Source organism: Oryctolagus cuniculus, chromosome 2, assembly GCF_964237555.1.
Source record: "Oryctolagus cuniculus chromosome 2, mOryCun1.1, whole genome shotgun sequence".
Lineage (NCBI taxonomy): Eukaryota > Metazoa > Chordata > Mammalia > Lagomorpha > Leporidae > Oryctolagus > Oryctolagus cuniculus.
The window spans coordinates 57203699-57222189 of record NC_091433.1 but is presented as its reverse complement, the minus strand read 5'-3'; the positions used below and the strand labels follow the sequence as shown (position 1 = coordinate 57222189).

Here is an 18491-nt window from a genome sequence, read left to right as displayed (position 1 = left end):
GAGTTCGCCGACTCTGATCTTATTTAGACAAGGTCATAGTCAAAGTGGAAGTTCTCTCCTCCCTTCAGAGAAAGGTACCTCCTTCTTTGATGGCCCCGTTCTTTCCACTGTGATCTTACTCACAGAGATCTTTCATTTAGGCTTTTTTTTTTTTTTTCCCCAGAGTGTCTTGGCTTTCCATGCCTGAAATACTCTCGTGGGCTTTTCAGCTGCGTCCGCATGCCTTAAGGGCTAATTCTGAGGCCAGAATGCTGTTTAGGAATCTGCCATTCTATGAGTCTGCTGTGTATCCTGCTTCCCAAGTTGGATTGTTCGCTCATTTTTAATTCTATCAGTTAGTAGCAGCAGACACTAGTCTTGGTTATGTGATCCCTTTGACTCTTCATCCTATCATTATGATCAGTTATGAACTGAAACTGAACACTTTGACTAGTGAGATGGCATTGGTACATGCCACCTTGATGGGATTGTATTGGAATCCCCTTGCTCGTTTCTAACTCTACCGTTTGGGGCAAGTCCTATTGAGCATGTGCCAAACTGTACATCTCCTCCCCTCATATTCCCACTCTTATATTTAACAGGGATCACTTTTCAGTTAAATTTTAAACACCTAAGAATAATTGTGTTATCCCTTTTAGTATATTTTTGTTCTACTTAATACTATTTTTGTAATTTCTAAATGATTATTGATTATAAGTAGTTTTCCTTGGTGAGATCCTCCGTCTTATATTTTCATCTCTTAAATCTTAAATCTCACATGAAGCATGGTTATTTAAAGTCCGTGTGACAAATTCATCATCTGAATCTGGTTTAATTGTTTCTATCAACATTAGTCTTCATTCAGAATCTTGTAATTCTTTCAATATTTTTCTGTACAACTTAATTTTGTTACCTTCCAGATTAGTATTTAAAAATTAGTTATAACTTGAGGCTTGGAGTCATATTTTTTTCTTTATCCAGATTTTTTTTAATCTGGAGGTACATGTTGCTAGCAATCTGAGATGATTTTATTCGAAGTTTAGAAACTGAGATTATTCCAAGCAATGCTTACTTTCCTAAAAAAGTACATTCTAGCTCGAAAGTTGTTAATTCTTTCAGATCTTGAATTCATATGAATTCACTATTTGGTGACTCCTAGAATGCAATTTTTTTGTCTCCATAAATGCTCAAATTTTTCAAAACTCATGCTCAAGTTGTCACCTTTTCAGCTGCTACTCATAAACTTTACTGCCATCCCTGAAAAAAATGCAGCTCCAAATACTGGGTTCACTTCTGTGAGTTCCTTTGTTCTTATGTCTTGGCTGTAATTTTTCTGGTTTGTTTTGTTCTGTTGTTTACTTGTTTCTTTTTGCTTGTTTTTATTTTTTCTTTTTTAACTCTTTAATGCATGAGGTTTCTAGTTTTAATTCCCCCAATCATTTTTCATTGGAAGGTTTTATTTTATATAAAGCTCTAATTTTTTTGATATCTTAGTGGTCTGGAAAATTTAAAAACTTCTCTGTGTATTTTACTTTCCTCATTTGTAAGCCAGAAATAATAGCTAACTAATATGGTTGTTATGAGAATTAAATGTTAGCATGTATAATAATCCTCTACCTAAGAGGTCTAGAAACAGCTATCATTCTTATTGTTAGGTAAAATAAAATTCTCCTGACCTCATTACATCACAGGTAGAAATGAGATCACTTTAAAATAGTAATCATATTTCATTGGCATATTGCCCACAGTGGCAAGAATCAGCATCCCAAGTGCATCAATTTTTAGTTATTTTTGAGTCTCCATAGGTGTTCTAGAATTGTCGCATTTGTATGCTTCTACTTTGGCTTCTTCGTTAATAATTAATGTCAAAGAGTCAACTTGGGAACTGCTTCACTGCTAGTGTCTTCACAGAAATGATTCTTTTTCTAAGGCATAATGTTTTAGCTTGAAATACTCAAAAATGTCATATATTGCTAAATAGTCCAGTTTCTCTTTAGTTTTCCCTACACTGAAACATAAAGAAAATGATAGAATGCTCATCTCTTCAATTCTGTGTCTTGTTTTTCAACTGAGGGCTAGAAATACTAATTGCTTATGTTATCATAGCTCAGAAAGTCACAAATAATCATAACCATATTTTTTTCACAAGGAATTATAACTCTCTAGGACTAATTCACCTACTTCAACACACCCAAACTGCTTCAAGAGTCTAGACACTGATTAGCTCCTCATGGATCACCTTTCTTTTTGTGCTATGAAGCTCAAACAAAAAGAGGCAAGGAGGCCTACGGTCATGAGTCAAGACCTATCTTAAACTTACATTATGTCCCCCAGCTGCAACTTTCATATTTTCTCTATTTTTTTAAGATTTATCTATTTGTTTGAAAGTCAGAGTTACACAGAGAAAGAAGGGGAGGGAGGGAGGGAGGGAGAGAGAAAGAGAGAGAGAGAGAGATCTTCCATCCACTAGTTCATTCTCCAATTGGCCACAATGGCCAGAGCTGCGCTGATCTGAAGCCAGGAGTCAGGAGCTTCTTCCAGGTCTCCCACATGAGCACAGGGGCCCAAAGACTTGAGCCATCTTCTATTGCTTTTCCAGGCCATAGCAGAGAGCTTCATTGGAAATGGAGCATCCGGGACTTGAACCGGTGCCCATGTGGGATGCTGGCACTGCAGGCTACAGTCTCACCCCCTATGCCACTAATGCCGGCCCCCATATTTTCTCTTATAGTTTTAAGCTACCTTTTGCTGAGAAGGCTCTTATAATTTTAAGGTACATTTATTGATATGGCAGGCATTTGGCATCATGGATAATATATCCCTTGGGATAACCTCATCTTATATTGAAGTGTCTGGGTTCATGTCCAAGCTCTGCTTCTGATCCAGAACTCTGCGAAGCAGAAGATGGTGGTTCAACATGGGAGACCTGGATTCAGTAGAGAGCTCCTGGCTCCAGCCTGGCCTAATCCAAGCTGCTGCAAGCATTGGGGAGGTGAATTAGTGTATGGAAATTTCTGTCTTTGTCTGTGTCTATCTCTCTGCTTTTCAAAATAAATAGTTTTAAACAATTATTGAAATTATGTTGTCATTTTAAATCATTATATTCAATATTTGTTTCTTTCCTCCCAAAATGAATATATATCACCCCTTATCATACTGAATAATTTTTTATTAAATCTGATATTCAGTTTCAAATCTTAAGTGAATAGTTCTCTGCCAATATTCAAGAAATTAAAACATCTGAACTCATGTACCATGTCTTTGTGTAAATCAGAATATATAAAACACTTAAGTGAAAGCAATGCATTAGTGGGAATACGTATGAGCCTACACAGTTTCACGAAAAAATAATAGTAAGTGCAATATGTCCAACAGCACAGAAAAGAAGAGTCAAGTGTAGGAAGCAAGATATTTAACCTGGAGATTTGTAAATAAAATCTGTTCTAAGAAGTCAAAGTTGCTTCTTTCAAAAACACTGATTATGGATAATTTATTGACAATGTTGGTAATTTGCTGTAAATATGTCAACTTTGATGAAACTAAGAAATTTAGATCAAAAAAAATGATGAGAAAATTTATTTTCCAAAATTGATCCAAGTTACTCTTGAATTTCTTACAATGTCTCTTTCTAGCCTGAATTTTAACAAGTAAACACACACACACACACACACACATATGTTGGCACTTTAAAGATTGTAGTGAGTGAACAGATTGGTTGCATAGCACCTTAGACAATGTATTTATTACTGAGCTCTGTTAAGTGACTATAGTTCTCCAGGGACAATATTCTAATATCTACATGGTGAAAGGCTCAGATATTACTATAACAGAAAGAAATATTTTTAAAAAATTTACAAGAGCAAGAGATATATTTGACAGGAAGTCTTCATATATACCAAGTCTCCACTGATTTTCCAAGCAAGGAAAGTCTATGCAACATTGATTATTCACTAATGATCTGAAGCAATTTGGCTGACAATAATTTCTTCAGAGCCAAAATTGTGAGTCTTTCCAAATAAACTCAGTTACCCATAAGGAATTGATGGCTCACTCTATGTTACTGAAAGAAATGTAACTAGCATCTTGGTCCGTTCAGCCAACAGAGAGTGGGTGGCTTCTAAACAACAGAATTTCATTTCTCAGAATTCTGGAGGCTGGAAAGTCCACAATCAAGGCACAGGCAAAGTAGGTCTCAGAGAAGTGTCCAATTCCTGGCTCATTGGCTGTTCCTACATGGTGGAAGAGGAAAGGCAGATTATAAAAGGAATCCCTTTATAATGTCATTAATTCCCTTCATAAGATCTTCATCACAATCTAATCACTGTCCAAGGATCTCACCTCCTAACATCATTATCTTTGAATTTAAAATTTCAACATATAAATTTGGGGAAGGGAGAATACAAATATTCAGACTGTGACAACTGGAGAAGAAAATCGGAATATCTCTGCTCAGAAATTTCTCATATTTTACAGGCACATTTCCATAGTTTTGGTTTTGAATTATTATTGCAACACATGAAAACCTTGCTCACAGTGTAGGAGGAAAGACCAAGTAAGCCAACCAATAATTCTGTTCATTGCAATTCCATTTTCCAGCTCTGCTCACTTCCCAAGCAGACCATAGTAACAATCTACTAAACTGTGAACGCCTCAAAGATCCGAATTCATGTGTTCAATACTCTACTCTTTTGAGAAGTTTCCTAAGACCTATTGAAGAATATAAGAACTCAGGGTCAGCGCTGTGGCATAGTGGGTAAAGCTGCCTCCTGCAGTGCCGGCATCCCCTGTGGGCACCGGTTTAAGTCCTGGCTGCTCCACTTCCGATCCAGCTCTCTGCCTTGGCCTGGGAAAACAGTGGAAGATGGTCCAAGCGCTTGGGCCCCCTACACTCACATGGAAGACTTGGAGGAGGTTCCTATCTCCTGGCTTCAGATTGGCCCAGCTCCGGCGATTGCTGCCATCTGGGGAGTGAACAGTGGATGGAAGACATCTCTCTCTCTATCTGTCTCTCTTTGCCTCTCATCTCTCTATGTAACTCTGACTTTCAAATAAATAAATAAATGTTTAAAAAAATAGACTATAAGAACTAAAAATTCATGGCTCTGATAGTTACCAGGTGTTTGAGTACATTATGATGCAAGAAAGAGTATTTTTATATAACAAAGATGCATATAAGTTTATTTTTAAGGAGCTTTCTTTCCACTTATGAAAGTTTTATAAGAATTTCTGTATTGTTCTAAAAATAACTTAATATGGGAGCCAATGCTGTGGCATAGCAGGTGAAGCAGCTGCCTTCAGTGCTGGCATCCTGTATGGGCCCTGGCTCAAATCCCAGCTGCTCCACTTCTGATACAGCTGTCTGCAACGGCTTGGGAAAGCAGTAGAAAATGACCCAAGTCCTTGGGCCCCTGCATACATGTAGGGGAACCAAAAGAAGCTCCTGGTTACTGGCTTTGGATCTGTGCAGCTCTGGCCTTTGTGGCCATCTGGGGAGTGAACCAGTGGATGAATCTCTCTCTCTCTCTCTCTCTCTCTCTCTCTCTCTAACCCTCTCTATAACTCTACCTTTCAAATAAATAAATCTTTTAAAAAAAGAATTGATATGTTTTATATATGCTCCATCCCAGTCCAATGTGTATTCATGTGCATTTCTTAAATCATCAATCAAATTAAATGACAAATTTTATTAATTTTAAATACATATTAAAAGAACTATAATATCTAATTAACCTTACATTTATGATGGATGTATTTTAAATTCTCACCGGTGGTATGGCTTAAGATATGTTTTGAACACCAGCATATCATGTCAGAGTACTGGTTGGAGTTTAGGCTGCTCTGCTTTCCATCCAGTTCCCTGATAATGCTCTCGGAAAGCAACAGAAGATGGCCCAAGTACCTGGAACCCTGCTGCCTGCATGGGAGATATGGATGAAGTTCCAGGTTCCTGCTTGGCTTGGCCTAACCCTGGCCTTTTTGGTGCTTTAGGGTGTGAACTATCCAATGAAATATTCTCTCTCTGGCTATAACACTCTCTGTGTCACTTTTACTTTCAAATAAATACATCTTTAAAAAAATAAGGTGATATTTGACTGTAAATATATAATTTTTAGAGAATGATAGATTTTAATAGCTTTCCTGATCTGAAATGAAATGGTTTACACTTCTAAGGATATTGACCTGAGTTCTATTGTCCATCCTAGTCTATCACTGTGAAAAGAGGTATGTTTCTCTTCCTTCATTAACTACTAATTGCATAAGTAATTAGTTGAAGATTTGTGTTTTAACAGAAATAATTTCAACAACATGTTGGTAATTAAATAAACAGAGCAAGTATCTATATCTATAGATATAGATATGTCATTTTTAATTTATGTATGTATAATTTCTTTTTCCTTGAAACTATTCTAGGCCTGATACAGATTCCTTAAAAGACTTTAAAAATAAATTTTAAATTGGTAAATGAGCTTCTACTCATACAGCTCTTAATTCTTTATAAAGTGGCTGTTTTATATTTTCCTGTCCTGTGAATCAGTGTCATGGTTTTTGCACAATATATTTGAAGGCAGATAATTTTGTAGATAAGAGCATATTTCAAATGGATTTTTGACAAGACTGATATCATATCAAATTTCAAGAAATCACAATTATCACATTAACCCATTTACTGTATTGTAGTGTATGAAAAGCAATTAAATATTGTTGAATATCAATAACAGTAAGTTATCAACCTTGGAAGTGATCAAGAATGTTTGTCATATTGAAACAATAAATACCTTGCTTTCATTTATTAAGCAAAAGGATATTTTGGAAGTTGAGAATTGGTGGTGCTTTGTGATAGGGTTTGAAAGATTTAATTGGGAATTTTGGACCATACAAATGAATGCATATGCTTCTATGTGTGTGTGCTTTGTGGCAGAGACTCACTAATTATGTGCAGAGGGATTGGTGATCTTGCTTCTATTCATCTATTTGGCATACACAGAATACTGCCTGTGGAATAAAACATTCAAATGCTACTCTGTTTCTTTATGATGCCAAAAAATCAAGTACAGAAATAGCCATTGATAGAAGCATATCACATTAATCACACAAAACCTTTTCATATTTTGAATGATTAGCCGTATTATTTTTAGCAGATGTTCAGAATTCCCAAGGTTCTGAAGCAAAACAATCACATACCACAGAAAATACAAGTGTCATATGCCATTAACATGACTATACCCATGACTTCCTCAATTTCAAATAATAACTATAGAAAAGTATACACAGATGACAATTCCATAGTCAAAACGAGAAAATTTTCAATACCTTACTCCTCATATTGATTCAAATTTTGAACTCTTATAACCCATTGCAGTGGATATATCATTGCCTAGTGTGAAATGAAAACATATGATTTTTAATTTTATTCCATTTTAAGATTGTTATTAAATTGTAGTATTAGAAAATGTTCTTTTAGAATTGTGACAATAAGATGTAATAGAAAAAGATGCAAATTATCTGGAAGATAAAGACTATATTAATGCAAAAGATAAGAATGGGAATAAGAGAGGGAGGAAGAAGAAAGGTGGGAGTGCAGGTGGGATGGTATGGTAAGAAGGATCACTGTTTCTAAAGTTATGTTTATGAAATGCATGAAGTTTGTATACCTTAAATAAAAACTTTCTGAAAAAAAAAACCACAAAACTTAAAACTTCCAAAAAAATGTCATTTATCTACCTAAAGAAAGAGAATTATTTTAATTTGTCAAAATTGTAGTGGAAAATGAAAATTAAAATTCCATTTGCTTCTTAATCATTCTCTCTATTGTATTATATACTACCTGATGTATCAGAAAAAAATTAGTCAAATTTCAAGAGCTCTATTAGCAACGTAGCAATGTTGATAAGATAGGTTCTTTTTCCTGTGTCTCCCTCCCCTCTACCAATAGATATATACATAGATATAAATACATACATACATAGATGTGAACATTGTTTTATCATTGTTGCAAGAATAACAAACATAGGATATTTACTGATATTCAGCAATTATAGTGTTTGAATATTCATTATGGGGAAACCCAAAAGGCAAACTATATCCTTTGTTCATTTTCTATTTTTGTGAAAACTTCTTATTTCTTTATTTGAGGGGCAGAGTGGGATGGTTAGAGACCAAGAGCGAGAGAAAGAACAAGAGCGAGAGAGAGAGATTATATACCCTTTGACCAACACCCCAAATACTCACAGCAGCCAGGGATAGGCCAGGCTGAACCCAGGAGCCAGGAATTCCAGCTGGGTTTCCCACGTAGGTGCCATCATCCGCAGCCTTCCAGCTGCATTAGTGGGAAACTGGGTCTTCAGAAGCACCACGTAGCCAGGACTCAAACCAGGCACTCCAATATGGCATATGGACATTACAAGCAGTAGCTTACCCCACTGCACCTCAGTGTCCAACCCCTCTTTCTTTAAAAGCAAATCTTGACACCGTTTATGAAATAGGACACCTTTCCAAATGGCCTACCGAATCATATTATGAGACATAATTGATAACATGTGAGTAAATAAAAATATCCAGTGATGCGAGGAGGAGGTCCAGGGTAGAGTTGTGAAGGTGAAGGTTCTGTGAAGCAGAAATATAATGAAACAACTATGAAAGGAAGTTCAGGAAGACATTTGGTGGGGGAAGGTTCCAGCAAAAATAAGATAATGAAATAAGGGCCTCCATAAATTCTCTGTTCCTCAAAAGTAGTTGAAAAAAGCCGCAAACATTGAGAAAATTTTCAGGTTTTCAGAACTCTAGCAATTAATCAAAGCCTTGCAGTAACCCATAGAATAGTTCAATCAAGAGAAATACTTGACTTTTGGTAAGATCAGTAGGATTCTGTAGGATCCCTGGCATTGTAGTTGGTGTATTCCTATCCACTTTCCCCAGCCCCCTGTTTACATTGTAAGCCAGTAGCCTAAACCCATATGAGAAAACCAGAAGTGTGGCAGACAACAAATGCTGCAGAATTGAATGAGAACTCCTGTACCGTCTCAGATCTGTTATTATTTTTGAACTGCGTAGAGGTTCTCCAGATGACCTCACTAGTGAGACTCTTTATTTGCCTTAACATGGAACTCACCCACTGCAGAACATTTTTCCTTAATAAATGTATCAAGAAACATTTAGAGACAGTTTTATTCTTTTACTTTACAGGTACTTGAGGCAGTGGGTGACAAGTGAAGGAAAACAATAGACTAACCAGAAGTCTTAAGAGGAAAGGCATATATAAAGGGAATCATACAGCTGTGAGGCATTTGAAAAGTTGCACGTATTCCTGTAAACCTGGAAGGGCACATCTATGGACAGGGATGTGATCATGCCCAGTATTATGGGATGAATTGTGTCCTCTAAAAATCTTATCTCCACTACTTTTTATGCAATATGGTCATTTAAGATGTAATTGGGATAAATCAAAGTCATATGGGTGGACATCAAACGACTATTGTCTTTAGAAGGAGCTTTAAAACAGATAAAGAGGAAAGATGACATGAATAAACAAACAGAATATGGTCAGCTATAAGCAAAGAAAGGAAGTCATAAGAAGAAACTGACTCTACTGACAATTTGATCTTGATCTTGGATTTCTAGCCTCCAGAAACATGAGAAAATTAATTGCTCATTAGTTTAAACCATCCAGTCAGTGATATATAGCTATGGTGGCCCTAGCAGGCTAATACATTCAGGATTATGTTCATGTTCAGAAAATATTTATGAACACATGTACCCCTCAATTCTTGCTGGCCTTTAGGTACTCTTCAACTGGAACTAAAGGGTAAATGAGAGTTGTCACCTGCCCAACTCCATTTTGAAGGCAAATGCTCATGAACACAGAGCACCCAGCAATACTAGGGAGCCTGCTGGTCCTGGAAATTTATTAGCTCCTTTCCAAGCTAACCAAGTCAACAGTCCTATTGTCTCACATAATAATGAATGTGGACTTTACAATGTTAATTCATAAAAGTCTATCAAAAAGCAGGAACAACAAGATTAGGAGGGGAGGAGGAATATTAATTTTCAGAGCTGGCACATTGTATTATTTAAAATACAATAACAATTTTTGAAACTTTCAAAGAAACCAAAAATATTTCCCACGCATAGAAAAACAGCATCCAATAGAAACTTACCTGAGGAAGCAAAGATGTTAAAATTATAAGACAAAGATTTTAAATCAGGCATTTGAAATACACACAAGGAATTAAAAGAAACTATGTCCAAATGATGAAAAAGAAATTGTGACAACATTTCAGCAAGGAAAAAATATCAACAAAGAGGAATTATAAAAATGAACCAAAGACTAATTATGGCAATGAAAAGTAGAATACACTAAAATGAAAGTTCACTAGGAGGCTGTTATTAGTTTGCTCATAGATTCTGTAACATTATCACAAACACAGGTATTTATTCTCACAGTTCTGGGGACTGGAAGCCTGAAATCCATTCATCACTAGGTCAAAAACAAGTGCAAGTTGGTCCTTGCTCTCTGCAGAGCTCTAGATGTGAATCTCTTCTTTGCCTCTTCCAGATTTTTGATGACTGCTGGCATTCATTGGCTGTGACACCTCACTCCAAGTTCTGCTTTTATTGTGGCATTGACCTCCCTCTTTGGTCTACTGTCAAATATACCTCTACCTGTCTTTATAAAGATACAGTTTGTTGACTGTAGCACTGGTGGGGCTGACCTGGATAATCAAGAGACATCTCCCTCATCCAGCACAAACGGTGATGGATTTTTGATTAGTATACACAGACATCTGTTGTTTATGGGGTGGAGTTGAGAATGTTATTGATTCAAAGCCAGGAAGATTTCTGTATGCATTGATAGGAGAATGCAGACATTTATTTTCTGATAATTAAAAGGAGGGATTATGCAAAAGAAATATAGGAGATGGTTTAGAGGCAGCATTATGTAGCTATGAAATCTCAAACAAAGCATTATCAGCTAATGCTGCTTAACAGGACAGGAAGATGTCACCTGAAACCAAATGCAGAGGGAAAGTTCTAGAGTTATGGAAAAGGTAGTAAGTTTTTTTTCTTTATTATTATCATGATTTATTTGCATTTGAAAAAAAGCTTTTAAGTGATCACAACAACTGGAATTTGGTTGAGCAGTGCTATCCAAAGGTAAAGGGATATAAAATCATATGGAAGCAAAGTAAAAGGTTTATGTTTTCAGGAAAACAGGAAACAGAATGAGATTCACTGAGTAGATAAGTGACTTACAGTACCTACATCTAGACAGAACCACTAGAATACAAAATATCTAACATTATTTGTCATATGGTGTTTTGGGAAATATCATTATATAATTCTAACATATCACTGAGACTGGATTTTTAAATTGTACCTATGAATCACTGCAGATACCTGTGTGGTAGATGATTTAGTGTTGATGATTCTTTGGTACATTTTTACCAATCACTACAATTCTGGCAAGAGAAATATAAGGGATTTAATTATTTGATTATGCTGTGATGAGGCAGTGACCAAAGTGATTCACGGCTTAGCAATGCTCAGAGTTGAGTCGTAGAGCTGTTAGGATGTGATGATGATGATAACTGGAAAGTAATGTCAACTGGATCAATTTGAGAGATGATACATGCTCAGAAAGTCAACTTCCCTTTATTGAGCAAAGATCTGCAGACAGAATCATTTGGTATTAGCAAGTAGGCCCAGATCTTCTACTGATGATCCTGGACAAATGTAGAGCTGGATAGATGCACAGCGTTCACACTATAGGTTTCCAGGAGGAGTAGCTACATAAAACTTAGAATAGAGCAAGGGCATTTTATCTTTCTTGGATACAGATTCTAATCACATAATATCAAGATGCACATACCACATACATGCTAATTTTCCAACCTGGATCCACAAATTCCAGATTTGAACAAAACTCACCATAAATTAATGACAACATAGGTTAATGAAAACAGAATGAATTTAATTGGTATGTTATGAACACAAGACCAATTTAATTGAAGAAAATAGCATTACTGTTTAATCTTTCAGAAATAAGTTTTATTACTGCAGAGAAAAGTTCACAAAACCTGAAAGGTGATTTTTTTTCTCATAAAAGCAATAAAAAATCAAGTTTGTATAAATATAGAATTAAAAGTATAACTGTTTGGAAGTAGTTTTTGTTTTCAAGTTTAAAACAAAATAATGCCACCTCTAACAATTGAACTGAATTCTTGTGATAGTTAATAGATATTGATTATAAATCCATAAATATCTGCCTTTTTATGACAATACTCACTATCTGGTACTTAATTTTCTCTTTTTGCTGACAACAGGATTTTTGCTTAACATTTCTACTTTGTATTTGTACAGAACGATTGTTAAAAAGACTCCCTTTTGTAAAACCTATCATTTGTTCTCAATTTGTAGTTTGGTTGCCACAAAGGAAACAAATAGTGCCAGATCTCGAAGTGCTCCAATGTCACCTTCTGACTTTCTGGATAAATTAATGGGGAGGACATCAGGGTATGATGCAAGAATAAGACCTAATTTTAAAGGTAACTATTCTGTTTACTACTTTAGATATAAAGCGTTTAAATATGTTTAAGCAAAATAAATTTTAAGTGTATTCCATCAAAATTAAATATATTCCACCACTAACCTTCCAAAAACTGTTTGGTCACATGTATTGCTTAAAGGAAGAAATGCATTCTCTAGCTTATATATATCATAATTCGTCTTTGTTGGATCAATGTTGCTTTTCACTGTCTAATAGTTATAATTCTTATTGTTGTGACCATTTATTTTAGGAATATATATACACACACACGTATGTAGATTTATCTTTTATGTAATCTCCTGTCTATTCTCACTTACTGGAATGGAAGTTTTAGGGACTGGCAATAAACTGTCTCATCTTTTTAATCCTCCACAGTAAGAGAAATCAGTTCAAATATACATACTGGGGAAAAAGCTGGATAATTAAAAGCTGTTGATAGCGTTTAAGATATTATTCCACAAGTCTAAGAAAGAGTGAAATAACCATCTTGAGATTACCACTTTTTAGCCTTTTCTTTATTATAAGCAACACACCCATACACCATATATGAGACCTATTGAGAACCACAAAGATCCTGTAATTTCATTTTATGGCAAAATATTAGAAAATGATTTTCATTCCTAAAATTAATTACTATCACCTGATTATTATTCTATTCAATAAAGAAAATAATTTACAAGTATATATGTATCTCTCATGGGATTCAGTTAAGTTGTTTTCATTCTTAAAGGCGAAAAAGAAGAACAATATTAGGTGCAATTACTTTTTTCCCCTGAATGTGTTCTTATGAGAAAACAAAAAAAGCATTGCTTAGCTGTGATGTAAGAACTAATTAGAGATGAGTAATAAATATCAAGAATGGATAGCAGGAGAAAAGGGTAGGGGTAAAACTTAATAATTCATGAGTAGAAAATTATGAATTGTTGGTCGGCGCTGTGGGTCACTTGGCTAATCCTCCGCCTGCAGCGCCGACACCCTGGGGTTCTAGTCCCGGTTGCTCCTCTTCCAGTCCAGCTCTCTGCTGTGGCCTGGGAGGACAGTGGAGGATGGCCCAAGTGCTTGGAAGCACCTGGCCTTGGCTTTGGATTGGTGCAGTGCTGGCCATAGCAGCCATTAGGGGAGTGAACCAATGGAAGAAAGACCTTTCTCTCTGTCTCTCTATAACTCTCTCATTGTCTAACTCTACCTGTCCTAAATAAATAAATAAAAGAAATTTATGAATTGTCTTAATTTTAAAATCTGTTTAACATTTTAACTGTGGATTACATTTCTTGATTTGCTTATCAGCTATTCAACCATGAATACTTTTAACTTCACTTGAGGAAAACTGAGTTCAAGCTGTGAGAAAGTAGCACATCTTAGGGGGTTTGATATACAGAAAAACATGAGAAATTCAATGTTCGGAAGATGTTTTTCTAGTAAAGGAAAACAGTATCCCCTTCATTCAGTTGCATACTAAATTTGAACTGATCTTGAAATAATAGTGGTCAAATGAGTAGACCTCCAAAAACATAATCAGTCACTGGTAGATTCATAGTGGTAACTTTGTATTCAGTGATTCGGAACCATGGCTTTCTTTTTACTTACAATTGAAGTGGAAAATTCATTCTATTTTTAATATCTGTGAATGTGAGTATTTAAAAAGCATATAAATAGCCTCATCTGATGTTATAAAAATGCAGGAAAGTAACTAACCACACAATAATGGACCCAGTGTACTTGCTGCACTTTTCAGTTTAGCTTTATTTTATTATTTAAAATAATAATTTAACAAAGGAAATTTTCAGCCTTTAAAATATAAGTAATCATTATTATTTATGCATTAAAACAGAAAATAACTTCAAGAATTTAGTCTTGCTTACAATAAGTACTGATTCTCTTTTAATTAAAAAATACATTTCTAAAGATGAATTGGTAATCCAGTTTAGAGGTGGGTAGATATTTTATTTTCATTAGAATAATACATTCTTAGTCATTAGGATCTGTAAAGGAAGAGAAGGTGTTTTCTCCTTCATGGTTTTCCAAGATAGCTGTAAATAAATATTTGAAAAGATGTGGGTGCCTCTTCATATCCCAGCCATTCCACTTCTGATCAAGCTCCTTGCAAGCATGCCAGGAAAAAAGAAATGTATATTGCATTTGATCTCCAAAACATGTCAATTATAAAAATAATTCATTTTTGTTTATCTGTTTGTTTACTGATTTATAAGTCAGAGTAACATATATATTATATGTGTGTGTATGTTATGTATTTACATTTTATATATATAAATATATGTATATATATATATATAGAGAGAGAGAGAGAGAGAGAGAGAGAGAGCTTCCATATGCTGGTTTATTCCCAAAGGCCCACAAAATATGGAGGTGAGCAAGGCTGAAGCCAAGAGCCTGGAATTGCGTCTGTGTCTCCTATATGGATGCCAGAGACCTAAGCATTTAAGCCATTTTCTGTTGCCTTCTCAGGCACATCAGCAGGATGCTGATCAGAAGCAAAACAACTTGGAATGGGATCAATACTCTAACATGGATGGCAGGTGTCCTAAGTGACAAACTGCCCTGTTGGAACATAATGCCTGATCTTTAAATATAATTTAATGAATTAGTAAACACTTTTGCTTTTTCCTATTTTGCAAAATTCAAATGTTATTTACTTCAAGAAACACTCTCATAAATCTATCTCCAAATTAAGTATATTCAATATGTTCATTTTTTAGAAAAAATACCATTATAATCTTTTGACCATGATTTCATTGCCTAATACTGAAACTTAAATATTTTCATGACATTTCTTCCTTATGGCTAATAGAAAGATAATTAGATGCTAACCGACTGCTTTTAACACCTAACGGAAGATAATTAGACAAAAGGAGGCAAGGTACATTAGCTCTTCTGGTCAGCTCCTAGTGACCCACTTCCCCTCACCAAGAAAGAAGCTTGCTGAGTAGAAGTATGAAGTGAAACATCTGTTCTCCTGGTGATACCACAATCATTATTCTCTGTGGTAGCTCACAAGACTGAAAATATAACCCACAGCATATTGATTAAGGGTCTCACAATTTTTTTGAAGGAATGTAGGCAGCTAATCCAATGAATTCATCTGAAATAGGAATTATGTATGGTTTTGCTTAACAATTTGTAAAAGAGAATTAATACTATGAGAGTTTTGCTTGTTTCTTTGTTTTTAAGTTAAAGAGAGGAGAGTCTATGTATGTCATAGATACAATTCTAAGAACATAAGGATACTTCCATTTTTCCCCACTTCCTCCTTCCTTTCTCTTTTTTCTCTTAGTTTTTATGATAACACAATTTTAATTTACTTTATAATCACAGGCTCAATACTACACTAGATATAGTGTTCAAGCAATAAAAAGTAGATAACCATTGTTCTACAGGAAATTAGTAAAAGTCTATAAAATATAATCAAATCATAAGATGTAAATTACATTCTTATACATTCACGTTTGGGTTATTATTGCTGTTGTTAGTTACCACAAATCAGAGAAAACACATGATATTCATCTTTTTTAGTCTGATTTATTTCACTAAGTATAATCATCTCCAATTGCATTCATTTCATTGCTAACGACAGGATTTCATTCTTTGTTATAGCTGAGGAAGTATTTCATTGTGTATATATACACATTTTCTTTATCCAGTAGTATGAGAGCTTTAAAGCATGACATCAATTATGTAATATTTCACTAGATTAAAATTTTTTTCTGAAAAAAGTAAAGTGAGAAAAACTACTTAAACAATATTTAAAAGGAGAATTAGGAATACAGATTATAATATATATGACCATATATTAACAATAACAAATAATTTTGGTCTCATTTCCTAATGCATTAAAGAAAATAATTTATCTAGATAACTGATTCATCAATTACTTATAAAATGCAATAATATTGGAAGAGCCAATATGTTTGACCTCCCTGGAACAAAGAAATTTTGTAAAACATAGATATAAACATCTAATTGCCAAATTCTTTATTTATCAGAGGGCTATGCATGCGATTATGAAATAAATTCAAATTATGTCATTGTACAAATTAGAAGAAAAATAAGAGAATGAGAAGGGAAGGTGGGAATGAGGGGAGTAGGAAGGTAGTTTGGTAAGTATTATTCTGCTCTTAAAGCTGTGTATATGAAGTACAGGAAACGCTTAGATCAAGTGTCAGCAGTAAAAAAAATTAAAAAAAAAATTTTTGACAGGCAAAGTTAGACAGAGAGAGAGAGACAGAGAGAAAGGTCTTCCTTTTCCGTTATTTAACACCCCCCACAAATGGCCGCTATGGCCGGCGCGCTGCGCTGATCCGAAGCCAGGAGCCAGGTGCTTCTTCCTGGTCTCCCATGCGGGTGCAGGGCCCAAGCACTTGGGCCATCCTCCACTGCCTTCCCGGGCCACAGCAGAGAGCTGGACTGGAAGAGGGGCAACCAGGACAGAATCAGGCGTCCCGACTGGGACTAGCACCTGGTGTGCCGGTGCCGCAGGCAGAGGATTAACCAAGTGAGCTACAGCACCGGCCAGCAGTAAAAAATTTTTAACAAAATCTCAGTATAGATACATGATAATTAAAATAAATAGGGATGTTCAGTTTTGTTAGTATTCTGTGAAGTATAAATTGAGAGAAGCCATGAGATAATATTTTCACTTTTCAAATTATCAACATTTAAAAATAATAATTTTGGGGGCCGGTGTCATGGTACACTAGGTTAATCTTCTGCCTGTGGCGCCGGCATCCCATATGGGTGCTGGATTCTAGTCCCAGTTGCTCCTCTTCCAGTCCAGCTCTCTGCTGCGGCTTGGGAAAGCAGTGAAGGATGGCCCCTACACCCACATGGGAGAGTAGGAAGAAGCACCTGACACTGGTGTAGATAGGCAAGTAGATAGGCATAGCTCCTGACGTTGCGGCCATTTGGGGAGTGAACCAACAGAAGGAGGACCTTTCTCTCTGTCTCTCTCTCTCTGTCTGTAACTCTACCTGTCAAATAAATAAATAAAAATCTTTAAAAATAATAATTTTCCAACCCATATATGTTATTATAAAATTTATTTATGAAAGAATATTTTCAAACTTTTGATTCTTTTTAAAATATATATCCATATTGAAAAAGAATTTATCTTATGCAACATGGTGAAGGACACATTAAAAATATAAAATATTTTCTTATACTGTAACTTTGATTTTGCTTCTTTATATATGTCTAAATTTCTCTTTAATCAAATTACATTTGCTAATATTCCTTTGTGTCATCTAAAAAAGTATATCTTAAAAGTCTCATCTCTGAGATTAAATACTTTAATATGTTTTAGAATATACTATAATAATGTAAGAATAAATAATCTCATTACAACACCTTAAATTGATACTGGGGTACAAATAGGGCAATGTCTTTCTTTGAACATTATTTTAGTAAATAATAAAATGTAAATATAAAATATATATATAAATAAATTTGAAAAAAATTAATTAGGTGTCTAAACCATTGTCTTTTCACTGCTTAATCTATTCTCTTACCTTCCAGAATATTTTAACTTACATTAAAAGTTAAAACATTAAAACTGATTATCATAAATCAGTTTTCCCCAATATATATGTGTACTTTAACAATAATTTTTTTGAATGTTTGCATTTTTTAATTTATTTTTTATTTAGTAAATATAAATTTTCAAAGTACAGTTAATGGATTACAATGGCTCCCCCCCATAATTTCCCTCCAACTCACACCCCTCCCATCTCCTGCTCCCTCTCCCATTCCATTCACATCAAGATTCATTTTCTATTATCTTTATATACAGAAGATCAATTCAGTATATATTAAGTAAAGATTTCATCAGTTTGCACCCACACAGAAACACAAAGTGTAAAATACTGTTTCAGTACTAGTTATAGCATTACTTCACATTGGACAACACACTAAGGACAGATCCCACATGAGAAGTAAGTACACAGTGACTCCTGTT

General features: G+C 34.9%; 1 protein-coding gene across 4 annotated transcripts in view; it reads left to right on the top strand.

The window, feature by feature from the left end:
- The window catches only part of GLRA3 (glycine receptor alpha 3), a 197423-nt gene that overhangs the window by 43083 nt on the left and 135849 nt on the right, over nucleotides 1–18491 (top strand). For all 4 annotated transcript variants that reach the window (XM_070069662.1, XM_051832423.2, XM_051832427.2 and 1 more), the window contains exon 2: nucleotides 12394–12521. In XM_070069662.1, coding sequence (XP_069925763.1) covers nucleotides 12394–12521 — 128 coding nt within the window. The remainder of the gene's footprint in view (nucleotides 1–12393; nucleotides 12522–18491) is intronic.